Raw genomic sequence first — 14256 nt, forward strand, 5'->3', positions numbered from 1 at the left:
TTGTGATTTCTTTGGCCAGTTTATTTGTTTTATTTTCAGTCCACTTAAATTTGTAAAACATTAAGTTAAATTAAGTGTTTTGTGTTGGGACAACATGAAGCATGTTGTGTGTTCATTTAGGATAACCAAATAAAACTATCAGACTTCGGAATGTACAACACATAATAGACATACATAATATTATCAGACCTTTGAGTTTAAGATAAATAAAAATACAAACATATTTATTTATTTATTTTTTTTCAATAAAATCATGTTTGACCAACTCAATTGTATTTTATTGTGTAAATAGTTTTTTTAGTGGCAGCTAAACAAATTTATTGAATGAAATCCTGCCCTCAATTAAATTGAGTTCATCCAATAAGTTATTTTTTGAGTGTAACAGACATGAGCACACAGTTCAAGATGCTAAAACACCACTCCGTGCACTCAAGAAAACAAAATAAACCATAGACACAACTCTGACAGTTAAATTTAAGTGGATTGAACAATTCAGCTGTCCCTAGAAAATCTCAATAACTGTTGTATCAGCTCATTTTATAGAAGTAGTTCGAACAAGCTGTAAAAAATGTATTTAGAGTCTGTGATACCTAAATTAATTTGCTTTAATTATTGGTTTGTCTACTACTTTAACAATTTTTAAAGTTTGTAAATGTCTGCCAAGTTATTATTTTTACAACTGCATTTAGAGAACTTATGGTACAAAACAATGAGTGTTTTGAGAAATATTTGCAATTAAGTTTACATTAAATGGATTTTTACCCTATGTATTTTTTAGATTCATCTTACTGTGTATATCTTATGTTATTTGACATTGTCTTATATTATTATTTTCGCCTGAAATATTAAAACACTTATATTAAAATATTAAAACAACCCTAACCCATTCACTTCTGTTCAAATGAATGCTGGCGATTAATGCCGAATTGCCCTATAATTTTGTCATTGTAAATCCCATCCATTTATTACAACAACTGACGAGACAACCGAGCCTCCATTTTGAATAACTTGTTATACTTTGATATATCTTGCAATTTGGAATATAATATACTGCATGTTGCTACTTTTAACTGCATCACAACGTTAAAAATTACATTTAGCAGCGTTGTTTAAATCTTTCCAATTTTATAGATTAACTTTAACTGTTTGTTTGATGACAGCAAAGTTATTACAGTTTATTTCTGCAGTGTGCAGGACAATTTTTTCAGGTACCGCAAATAAGTGTTCTTATCTATTCTACAGCAAGCAGTCGTCTAATCCTAAATCAATAATTGCCTTTATGCTAATCTGCAGTCTTACAGTCTCTGTGTATTTAACATTCAGGCAGAACATCTAGCTGTGAATATAAATGAAACAACACAATTTTATCTGTATGCCATTTCTAACAGAATCCCCTTTGTTTTGTTCTCTCTCTCTCTCTTTTCCTCATACCCTGCCTCTCATTCCACTACGGATTGCCTCGCTGTGTTTTGACTGACAGAGCTCCCAGCCGAAGAAGGTAAATATTGATCTTTCCATCATGTTGTTACCGCTGTCTCTTTATGAGTTGCACCGTTAGCACAGCCTCCGTCTTTCTGTTTTTACTAGAAAGAGATAAACTTTAAGACTTGCAAATACACACATGCACTGCATTTAATGAGTTACACTTTATTTTGATGGTCCCCTGTAGACATTCTGTTAACTTTGACATATCAGCTTTGTGGTCTACTAAAGTACAGTGTATGTAATTTTGTGCATAAGTTGGCGTACATGCACAGGTCAGCGCTCAGCCTTTAAAGTATATTTAATTTGTTAGCATGGGTTATTTTTGTCTAGAAATGGGACCGATAAAGATGTTTTGTCTTTGATTAAGGTCGCAGATATGTTTTATTCTCCCCACACATGCATTTTAACAGCCTGAGCATCTGTTGTTTTGCCATGTTCAGTAGTTTGTTGTTCTGTCTATAAAACAAAGGGTTGTTTCAGTGTTGACCAAAAAATATATAGTATTTTCCGATTCACAGGTTTTCCATTATTTGCAGTTTTAAATTGCATTACAGCACATTGAACTCAGTTCTGCCAACATTTAATGTTAAAAATATAACACTGTAGTTTTACAAATTTGTACTCTTCTAATGATGAAATAGCAGGGTATCCGCGAGGTAAAATGTCTTAGATTTCAAAAACTAAATTTTAGGCCTTAAAAAGTCCTAAATTCACTGAAATATTGGGTTGTAGGTCTTAAATTATTTTAAACAGGTCCTAACTTTCTTATGTCCAAGTAAAGCTACCATATCAAGCCAGTAACCAATAATCCATCTCAACTTTTTTATATATTTAAGTTTTTATTGCAAAGAGAGACAATTCACAACAGCTGTTAGACATTTTTACTGCAAATTCTGCAAAATAATTCTCTAATCAGGGAAAGAAAAGTAAAGCAACACATCCCTCTACATGATCTTCCATTATTATAAAACTATTTACAGAAGTAACTGGGCTATTAGAAAACAATCTTTAGTGTTTAGACCTGTATCTTTAGTGTTCGTAGCTATGTAGTCTAAAATTTAATTCATAATGATCTTAAAAGGGTCTTAAAAAGTCTTAAATTTGACTTGAAGAAACCTGTAGAAACCCTGAATATGCAGCATGTGCTCTGTAAATACTCCCTATCACAGTTTATTAAACTATTAGTCTTACCGTATTTTATCCTTAACCTACAGAAGAAAAAAATAGTAGTTAATACTTGCATTTAAAAAAACAACATGCAAAAAAAAAAAGCCATCAGGCTTAAAAAATTTAGTTACATTTGATTGTGACCCCTGGGGTGATTGTTTTGTTTTAAAGGCACAGCAATAGATACAGTGTATTACACAGCAGTAGCGTTAGATGCAGCAGATAGATTTTTTTTGGCACCATGTTAAACTTTCTGATACCTTTACAGCACTCACATACATTAAAAATAAATACAGGCCATGACTGAATATGGAGGTAGATCTCAGAGTGACGTTCTCCAAAATTAAATGAAGAATATACAGTACTGTACTTGGGCCTATTGGCGTGTTTGTGCTGTTGCATGCAAGGTTTGTATATTTACAGGTATAACCACTTTAGAGCATATTGGGGGTTGCGAGTCACTGGCATTGTTATTTTGGGGACCGCGGCCTGAAAAGTTTGGGAACTCTTGCCCTATCCTATGCATAAAACCAAAGTTTACGATAGGCTTAACATGGATTTTATCATCAGTATTATTCAGAATAAATATGTTTGAGATATAAATGTTTTTACAACACTGGAATTGAAACTAGAAATCAATAAGAATGTGAATTAATAAGCAGAATCAGAATTGAAACAATTCATTTAAACAATGCCCGACACTTTTTCTTTAATTAAATCGCAATGTTTCTTTCTGTCAATGGGTATGTTTACATGGATACCAATAATCCAATTTTAATACGATTAAGACAATACTCTGATTAAGAGTCTACCATGTAAACAGCGATTTTTGATCCATTTCATTTGATTAAGGTCGTAATTGAACTAAACAGAAATCGAATTAAAACATGTGAAGTATGCCGATTTTAGTCACATTATTGAAGTGCAGTACAGACATGTAAACACCGCAAACTATTACCATCATGTTTTTTGACAGAATATTTTATTCACACATGGCTGTTTGACACTATTCTCTGCACCTACCAAGTCAATAAAGAACAGCAGACACCCCCATCGTGAAATGCGGAGGTTTTTTCCCCATACGGTGTGCAGAATTTGATTAAAACTACACTCCTCCAGCAGTTCATACTCTCATCCAATATCTCATTTGTCACTGAGGGCATGCTTGAAATGATCCTAAATGAAAGTGAAAGTGCCAAACTGCAGTTAAAGGTGACAATTTAAAAATGAATCACCCGAAATTATATGAAACTCTGGAGGAAACGTGGATAGCACGATGACGCAATGATGTTAATCGAAATATGTGCTATAACATGTAAAACAGGATCATGAAAGGAACATTCAAAAAGTAACTCATGTAAACACCTTAATCATATTATTGTCTATTCAGATTAAGGCTAATAATTTGTTTACTGATGTCCATGTAAACATAGTCAATGTTCTGTCTCTTTCTGTCTGCCAGGTAAATCTCTATGGGAGTTAGTGGTGGAGCAGTTTGAGGACCTCCTGGTGAGGATTCTGCTGCTGGCAGCCTGTGTGTCTTTTGTAAGTAACTTACTCTCTTCATAACAGAAATGTTGTTTTATTTCCATCAAAATAAACACTATGGCAGCCAGACCCCACCACAACTTTATAGCAGGTACAGTTCATGAAGTCAGTGAGGTAATGCAGAGCTTGAGAGTGAATGAAAAGCTAAGATCATCTGTCACGTCCAGTTTGCATTTTGGTGAACTATAACCTCAAATTTCACTAAATGGTTGTCAATGATCAGAGCACAGAAGAGGGAGAGTTTTAATCTCTCCTTTTCAATTTTAAAAGTCTGTCTTTGTAGTCAAATGATATATGTAAAACCTTCACCTGGACTCATTTGAGTGGCTTAAGGTCATTTACCTTGGTGCTCGCCACCAGAGAACGCAGGTAAATCGATGAGGTGAAGAAGTTAAAGCTCCTTTGTAAATAAACCAGCAAACTCCAAAGACATTCCATTTGCAGTCTCTGCAGATTTATTAGATCTCGGAAAGAAAGTGTATCTCCTGCAGGATTTGTACAGTATTTTGTTTCCATATCAAATTAAGTGCAAGTCTTTGATTTAGGTATTTAAAAAAATGACATACTCTTGTAAGCATCTGCTCTATTAAGATACAGGTATAACATGATTTAGGGCCTCATCTACCAGACCTATGGCACATTTACAGTACATAAAGGACTAGGGATGCTTTAATCAATCGGCTGGAGATCAGTATCGGCCGATAATCACATTTTATTGGCCAATCTGGCCAATCTCATGATCTCAAGTGTTTGTTTACAAGTTTACACACAGAGGAGACGCACGTGCGCACATGTTAAATAATTAGTCTATTATTTGCAATGTTTCTTAATTACGTTGTTTATCTATTTTGTTCGGTAAAGCTGCTTCTGACCATGGCATGTCCACACTAAATGGTTATAATAGACATGTTTAAGGGATTATCTGCAACATTCTTTATTTATTTTTATAGGTAAGGAGAGATCTCCACTTAAGTATCATACTTTGAGTGAAATCATGCATTATAACGCATGAAGCATCAGAATCGGTACTCCGTATCGGCCAATCACCATGACAAGGAATTGCTACTTGGTATCGGCTGCAAAAATACCGATCGAAGCATCCCTATAAAGGACACATTATAAAGTGATGAAGCACAACAAAACAGAGCAGAGCAACTTTTTTTAGATTCACACACGGTCTTAAAAATGTAACCATCAAGATGCAGAAAAAAGAGGTGCGAGACGAGGAGCAAACAGGATGAATTTAAATCATCTTTGAGTTTATGCTGGCGGTCTTACAACCGTCTTACTTTCTCTGCTCGCTAAAATACTTTCTGAAAAGTTAGGGCTGTAAATTCTAAAAACTCAGAAGTTTTCTGAAAAGTTCAGAAGTTACAAATATTTTGAATAATTTATTTATTAGAATAAATAGTATTTCTGATAAAGGAGTTATACTTCGAAAAGAAGCATTACGAAAGTTTCAACCACCTATTTTTGTGTGCATAAAAATGCTAAATGGAAACACCAACATGTACATAAATTATTTATGTTAAAGTCAGAATTATTAAACCCCCTGAATTATTAGCCCCCCTGTTTACTTTTTCCCCACTTTCTGTTTAACAGAAAGAAGATTTTTTTCAACACATTTCTAAACATAATAGTTAACTCATTTCTAATAATTGATCTATTTTGCTAAAAATGACATTTAAAGGCTAAACTAGGTTAATTAGGTTAACTAGGCAGGTTAGGGTAATTAGGCAAGTTATTGTATAATGATGGTTTGATCTGTAGACTATCAAAAAATATATAGCTTAAAAGGGCAAATAATTTGACCGCAACATGCTTTTAAAAAAAAATTAAAAACTGTTTTTTTCTAGCTGAAATAAAACAAATAAGGCTTTCTCCAGAAGGAAAAATATTATCAGATGTACTGTGAAAATTTCCTTGCTCTGTTAAAAATCATTTGGTAAATATTTAAAAAAGAAACCAAAATTCAAAGGGGGTTTAATAATTCTGATTTCAACTGAGTGTGAGTGTATGTATGTATGTATGTATGTACAGTATGTATGTATGTATGTATGTGTATATATATATATATATATATATATATATATATATATATATATATATATATATATATATATATATATATATATATATAACAAAATATTTTTATTATTTATTTATTACAATAATTTTTCAGGCAATTGGAATTTTATTCTTCTATGAAATGGAAGCAGTGCTTTAAAGATATTTTATGTTAAAATGTTTTATGAATTATATTATATTCCTGCATGAAGTAAATTTTCAACTTTTGATGGAAACATAGCAGGCAAGCTAGATTATTTGATCAAATATACAACAAAAACTGTTTTCTATTGTAAACCGTTCTAAAATGTAAATGTCCTGAAAAGCACAGCTGAACTTTGACATGACCTTTCACAAGTGTCACATGATTGTTCAGAAATAATTCAGGTATGTTGATTTGGTTCTCAAGAAGGTTTTATTATCATCTGCACTACCGGTCAAATGTTTGTTCTGAAAATTATTCTGTTCATTAAGTCAGCATTTATTAAATGGAAAAAAAACATTGTTAAATTGTTAAACATTTATTCAAAAATTAAACAACTGCTTTCTTATTGTATGTAGTTTCAAATGAAATGATTACTCCAGTCATTATTGCTTTTTTACTATTACCATTAATAATAATAATATTAAATATTAAATGATATTTGATGAGCAGGAGAAGCTTTTTTTAAAACATTTAACATTCAACTTTTGACCAGTAATCTATGTTAACACAGTTGTGCTTCTTAATATTTACACTTAACCTTTACACACTTTTTTCATATAACATTAACATTATGCATGTCTCTACTGTGACTTGACCAATTTAATGCATTCTTTTTTTGGTACTGACAATAAATATATTTAATTAAACATGAACATTACCATTCAAAAGTTTGGAGTCTGTAAGATACAGCAGATAAACAATCCTCTCGCTGTGACATAATGATTGTGCTCTGGTTCTGCTGAGCAGGACTCCAGACTTTCCGAGATTCTGACTTGTTAAACTGGTGAGCACCGTCTGTTTTTCTTATTGGCTTTTATGAATTTACCTTTTTATGAACTTTCCGTCTGACTTGAAGAAACAACAGAGGCCACGGTCGAGCCTCTCCAGCCCCCCACCGCTCTGTAAGAGGAATATAACGTAAACTGCAGAGGAACAGACAGTCAGGGACTCACAAAAACTGCTCTGCTCTCTGTGTACATGCTCTTTGTCTCCATACATATGCGTTTAGAGTCCCCCCCAAAGCTTTGGGAGCTCTGTTCATGTCATCTATCATTGTGTCTTTCATCCATCCTTTTTTTTGTGTGCGTGTGTCTGAACCGTGGTTAAATTCTATGAGGCGAGCAACAGTCTTCCAACCACTGGAATCCTGCGGAGCACTCAAAACTGATAAAAATATTGCGTTAGACCTCCCAGAAAGCAGCGTGTGAGAGTGTGTTTGTGTGCTGGACAAATGCAGTGGTGCAATGGAAATACTCCGGGGAGATCAGCCCGGTCTTTGAACTCATTTGTGTGCCTTTTTGAATATATTAAAATCTTTAAGCATTCAGTTTTCCTGACATTTTGCATGTTATGAGAACAAAGTCGCTGGTATCTAAGCGACGGGGGAGCCGCAAAGACATAAAAAAATGTAGTGTTTTTTATTTATTTTTGTGCTTTTGAAACAAGTGTTATGAGGGTATGATAGTCTGACTCATCTCAGAACAGCATGTGCTGGGAATGAAAGCTATTGGTTGGAAACAACCAGATCTGCATGTGCAGCCATGCGACTGCCCGTCCCAAGACTCCCGGAATGGTTGCCCATTTTCATTTGAGTTCATTTTAGATGTTCTAGCTGCATTGATTCTTCAGTCTAAATGAGTTTTTCATTCCTTCTCTGTCATCTCTCATTTTTCATTCTTTCATTTCATCAGTTTTTTTCCCCTATTTTATCCACACATTCCTGCCATACAGCCCTCTGTGCAGTACCAGTGACAGCTTCAGCAGCGTGTACATCACTATAATGGCATTGACATATTTTTCGTTAGGCCTCAGTATAAAATGAGAATCTTCCAAGCGTGTGACTCAAGCAGAACAGTGCATGTCATCAGAGAAAAGGTCATCTGGACAATGGATAGACTTCCTGTATTTAAATGGATAAAAGTAGGCCTGTCAAGGACCGATTTACGTTGAAGATTTGAGATAAAAACTCAGCAGAGCAGTTTAGTTTTTTAGTTTGTTTTTTCATTCATATTCATTCAAAAATGTATGTATGTGTGTGTGTGTATGTATATGTATATGTATATCTATCTATATATATGTATATGTATATATATGTATATGTATGTATATGTGTATGTATATGTATGTATATGTATATGTATGTGTATGTATATGTATATGTACATGTATGTATATATATATGTATATGTATGTATATATACATACATGCATACATACATGCATACATGCATACATACATACATACATACATACATACATACATACATACATACATACATACATACATACATACATACATACATACATACATACATACGTACGTACGTGCATGCATGCATACATTTCGCTGTGGTGACCCTTGATTAATAAATGGACTAAGCCACACACACATATATATGTATATATACATACATATGTGTGGCTTAGTCCATTTATTAATCAAGGGTCACCACAGCGAAACGAAACACAAACTTATCCAGCATGTGTTTAACGCAGCAGTTGCCCTTTCACCTGCAGCCCAGTACTGGGAAACACCCACACACACTCATTCACTATGGCCAATTTAGCTTACCCAATTCACCGGTACAGCTTGTTGTTGACTTGTGGGGGAAACTGGAGCACCCGGAGGAAACCCACATGAACACAGGGAGAACATGCAAACTACACACTGAAATGCCAACTGGCCCAGCCGTGGCTCGAACCAGCAACCTTTTTGCTGTGAGGCGATAGTGCTGCACACTGCGCCATAATGTCACCCATATACACACACACAAATATGTTCTTGCATACACATACAAATACATACCTAATTACATATTCAACAATATATAATGAAAGTATGTAGATCATATATGAAAAAAAAAAGTAGAAAAATCTAATTCGCCATTAAAGCCTGGAAATCTAGTCACTTTTAATGTATAGATCCAAAAGGTCTCTTTCTTTGTGTGCACCAAACCACCATTTGATTTAGCATTTTTGGTGAATTGGTTCATTCTGAAGCAGTAACCAGTCCGTTGGTGTTCTTTTTGAAGTGTAAAGGTTAAGGGAGCGCAGAGAAGATCCACAGTCTACTGATATTTATGAGTGAATAGACCTCAGTCAGACAAGCCGCCCAGAGCAATGACTTGACAGGATTTAGCTGAGCTCTGTGATCTAAACTCTAAGCCCTTCATCTGTGAGGCTCTCCTCAACTTTCAATAATTGTCATCTTTCCACTCCTTTTGTTTTATGGACTCTTTTTTTGCTCTTTATCGCTTTTACATTCTGCCTTTTTGACCAATTTTCTCTCTTCATTCAGCCACCTCTCATTCGCCTGCCCATCTTATTTCACGGTTGCTCAGTGACTTAAAGAAGCCTCAGTATTGGACCCATCAGTCTGCAATAAAAGGTTAAAGACAGACTGCTCTAAGGTTGATCTGTATCTAAGATGCTTAGAATTAAATGGCAGCAGAGAAAGCCTGTGAATACGTGAAATGAAAGAGATCATTGAAAACTACTCAAACTCAAGCAAAATATACACATCAAGTGCCTAATGTTATTAATGTGTTAATTATAGGGTCATAAGATATGCATTGATATGTACATTTTGGCTGACATGAAAACCCTATCTATCTATCTATATATATATATATATATATATATATATATATATATATATATATATATATATATATATATATATATATATATATATATATAGACATCAATAACTAAGATATAGACCAAAAATTATTATTATTTACAATTACAAAATCAAAATGCAAACAAATGTAAAGGACCACTGATTTCATTTTAAAACAGCAGAAAACTGAAAAGAATAAAACTTTCTTTTTCCAAAAATTCGACAACCAAACATTTAAAAATGGTAAATCTGAAGTCTAAAGTGTGTGTCTGCTATGTCATGTTGAAAGCACCAGTCCTTATTTGCAGAAGCACATCTCAAGTGATCACAAGTGGTCCAACCAGTGGAAATGATCCATAATTTATCAGACTTTTAATTGAATTTATTGACCAGGGCTAATATAGTGTGAATCATCACAAAATATTATATGTGCATTATGGGGATACTTTAATAAGAGACAACTAAATGATAATTTGTTGAATGGCTGTCAGGGATTAAAAAATATGAGCAATTCATTCAGTAGTTCATCGAAACAGTTCAATTTAAAATGGCTGCTTTATTTACACAATGACTGTCTTTATTAATGACTCATTGAATTATTTTCACAAATCATTTTCCTGAACAGATTCATTTAGGAATGAAACAATGAAACTGCTGTGTCTTGTTAAGATTTTTTTTCACAAGCAAAATGATCTGCCAGTGGATAAGCAAAAATATAATTTTCACGTTTAAATTCTACAATTATTTTGCTTATCCCATCGGCAGATCATTTACCTATTTTTTTAAGGAAAAACTTACTTAATTTAGAGATTATTTCTGAACATAAGACAATATTTTATGCTTGTCTAGGACATACTTCTTAATTTAAGAATTTTTAGCAATTTGCACTTGAAAACAGTAAGAAAAACATTTTTTTTTTGCAGTGAACAGCACTGCATAAAAATTTTCTTCATATTTAGCGCTCCAAGCAATGTTCAGGCTTGTGTTCTATATATTATGTGTTATAAATATCAAAACTTCTTATAAATATAAAGCAGTGGATGCTTTTGGACTTGCTTTTATGCCTGTTTTTATAAAAAGCACTTGATGCAATAATATATGCTTGAATATCATTACAATATTATTGTAGATGATAAAAATTGAACACCTCCTAGTTTACAGTCAGACAGCACAAACATTTTACTTTCAAAAATTCTAATATTTGAGGTCAACTCACTTCAAACATTTTTGGAGTTTCAGTATCTGATGTGAAGCTGAACAGATGATTACTGTCAGAAGGTAATGAACCCTGCTGTCGCATTCCATTCAAGTTGTATTTATGCTCTATATTTTCCTTACCATGCATATTGCAGGGATGTCTTTAACCTTCTGAGGTAACTCCAGGTCTTTCTGAAAATACCTCCCACCCAGAACTCCCACATATCAGCCCGGGGCATGTACCTGTACATGATGGCATGATTTCATTGGAATATTTGTAATGGGTGTGGATTCATGCAGTATCTTCTTTCCTAACAGACAGAGCCTGATGTTTATTGCACTGTACTGTATGTTTAAAAGTGGTATTGTCGGCACCTCGGGCTTATCAACAAAATTAATCTATTTTCAGAAGTTTATACTGCTGATTCCACACAGTCGACTTGTGTCGAGACAGCATGAAGAAATTAACTCATTAGTTTTTCCAAATTTAAGTGAATTGAACATAAAAACAATTAAGTTGACCTAAAAAAAGCTCAAGGATTGTGTCAGATCATTTTAAATAAGTAGTTTTAACAAACAGCATAAAGATGACTTAAAAAACATGAAGAAATTAAGTTATTGTATTAGTTTTTACAAATTTAAATGTATTGAACATAAAACAATTAAGTTGACCTAAAAAACTCAAGGATTATGTTGATTCAGCTCATTTTAAATAAATAGTTTGAATAAACAGCAAACTTATTTTTTTGAGTCAACTAGATTAAATATTTTGCTTTGCGTGTCAGTTTAGTCAGTTCACCAAAAAGTGAAAATTCTATCATCTTTTTCTCTCCCTACACTTATTCAAATCCTATTTACGTTTTCTTCTTATGTTGAACACAACAGAAGATATTTAGAAAAATTCTGGTAGCTGTCAACCATTGACTGTCACAGTAATCTTTTTTCCTACTATGGAAGTTGAAGGGTGCGAGCAACAAGCATTCTTCAAAATATCTTCTATTGTGTTTAACAAAAGAAACTCCAAAAGGTTTAAAACCACATGACGGAGAATAAATGATGAGGTATTTTTGGGTAAACTAGCCCTTTTAGCCTTTGTTAGCTTTTTTTCCCAAATCTAGGATACAGGAACAGAAGTTTCCTACGCTCACCAAGGCTGCATTTATTACATTAGGAATACAATAAAAACAGTTATATCATGATGTTAAAAGAACTGTTTTCCGTTTGAATATATTTCAGTGTAATTTATTCCTATGAAGGCAAAGCTGACACATGGAAATCTCAAAAATAGAAAATGGAAGTATATATATATATATATATATATATATATTTTTTTTTTTTTTAAACTGGAATGCTTGAGTAACCTGAACAGAACTGTGCTGAGTGAATGTGAGGCAGGAGTAATTTATTTGCTGTTTGTTTATTAGGTGTTGGCACTGTTTGAGGAGGGGGAGGAGTCCACCACAGCTTTCGTGGAGCCTATTGTCATCCTGCTTATTCTGGTGGCCAACGCAGTCATTGGAGTCTGGCAGGTGGGTGTGGGTGTGTGTGTGGGGGGGCCATGTAGAAATTCAACAAATGATCATATCTATCTTCTCAATGAGTAATGTGAGGACAGCAGCTCTGCTTGTTCTGTTTTATATGTACTTCTGCATCTACTGTCGTCTGTTCCTAACCATGACAAATGATTATGATGTTTGCAGTTTTGTTTGTTTTTTTACTGTGTACATAAGGATGTGTTGTGTAATTACATTTATACCACAATAGCAGGGCCCAGACATATGTACTGTAGTTAATCCTTAAGACTGTATATTAGAGCTGCATGGCTAATTGTTAAAGATCATGCTCTTTATTCAAATGTGCACACTTGTTCTTAATTGGCAATAATCCTGTTGTGTCTGTTAAAGGGTTATGAAAATTAGGGAGACATGGCAGTCTTTCGATTCAGAGTTTTATTTTGATCTCCTTTAGTGTTATTGAACCCAAACTTTGGAACTCTCTACCAAGCTCACTACGTTCTGTTAATAATATCTCAGAATTTAAATCTTTACTTAAAACTCACTTGTTTTCTGAATGTTACTCTTCTGATTTGATAAACTGACCACTTTGTTTGATCAATCTGTACTCTGCATATATGTCTCCCAGGTCTTGTTCTGTATTTTCAGTTTGTTATATTTGACTTCTTGTATGTTTGTTAGCCTAATGTTGTCTCTACTTGATTACTGTTTCTTTCAATGTCTGTTCGTACTATCTCTTTTTGCTACATTGTTTGTAAAGTGTCCTTGAGCTCTGGAAAGGCGTTATATAAATAAAAAAATATTATTATTATTATTATTATTATTATTATTGAAGATTTAAAGCTGACAAAATGTATTACTTTTTTTGCCCAAAATATATTTATTGGGTTTTGTTTGAACTTCAGAACAAAATACATAAAAAAATGAAGACAAATGGTTAAAAATGTGAAAATAAATATGTAAGTAAATTTCATAAATTTAAATCATAACAGTGTATAATTAAAAAAATAAATAAATAATAACAATATTGAGTACATTTTTGTACCTTGCAGTTCACAGCTTTCCAGTGGTACTGGTTAAACAAATTTGTTAATTGTTGCTGCAATGTAAGACATCTGAACAATACAATAAGACACCCAGAAGGGTTTGAAAGCTCAAACATCAGAAAATGTGGGATGGTCCATCTGGTTAAAAAAGTATTGAAAGGGGCTCCATATTTTTTAAAAATCTTGTAATTTTCTTTTAACAGTGTATGTCAGCTTCTCCAGAGCAAGATTGCTAGTCATTGCTTGTTTTTTTTTAAGTTACGTTAAATTATACAACACATCCTGTACACTATACCCTGTGAGTCCTATAATGGAATGCACAAATGAATGGACAGCCATTTGCATTTGTTCTTGGACTAAAAATGTGTATGCATGCGCTGCTGCATTTGTAATAACTTTTAAGGC

At 33.4% G+C, this 14256-nt stretch overlaps 1 protein-coding gene across 1 annotated transcript in view; it reads left to right on the forward strand.

The window, feature by feature from the left end:
• Positions 1 to 14256, forward strand: part of atp2a3 (ATPase sarcoplasmic/endoplasmic reticulum Ca2+ transporting 3) — a 100062-nt gene that overhangs the window by 29163 nt on the left and 56643 nt on the right. Inside the window, 3 exon segments of the mRNA XM_056457945.1 lie at positions 1481 to 1498; positions 4115 to 4197; positions 12716 to 12820. Of these exon segments, the coding sequence (XP_056313920.1) occupies positions 1481 to 1498; positions 4115 to 4197; positions 12716 to 12820 (206 nt within the window).

Source organism: Danio aesculapii, chromosome 5 (genome assembly GCF_903798145.1).
Source record: "Danio aesculapii chromosome 5, fDanAes4.1, whole genome shotgun sequence".
Taxonomy (NCBI): domain Eukaryota; kingdom Metazoa; phylum Chordata; class Actinopteri; order Cypriniformes; family Danionidae; genus Danio; species Danio aesculapii.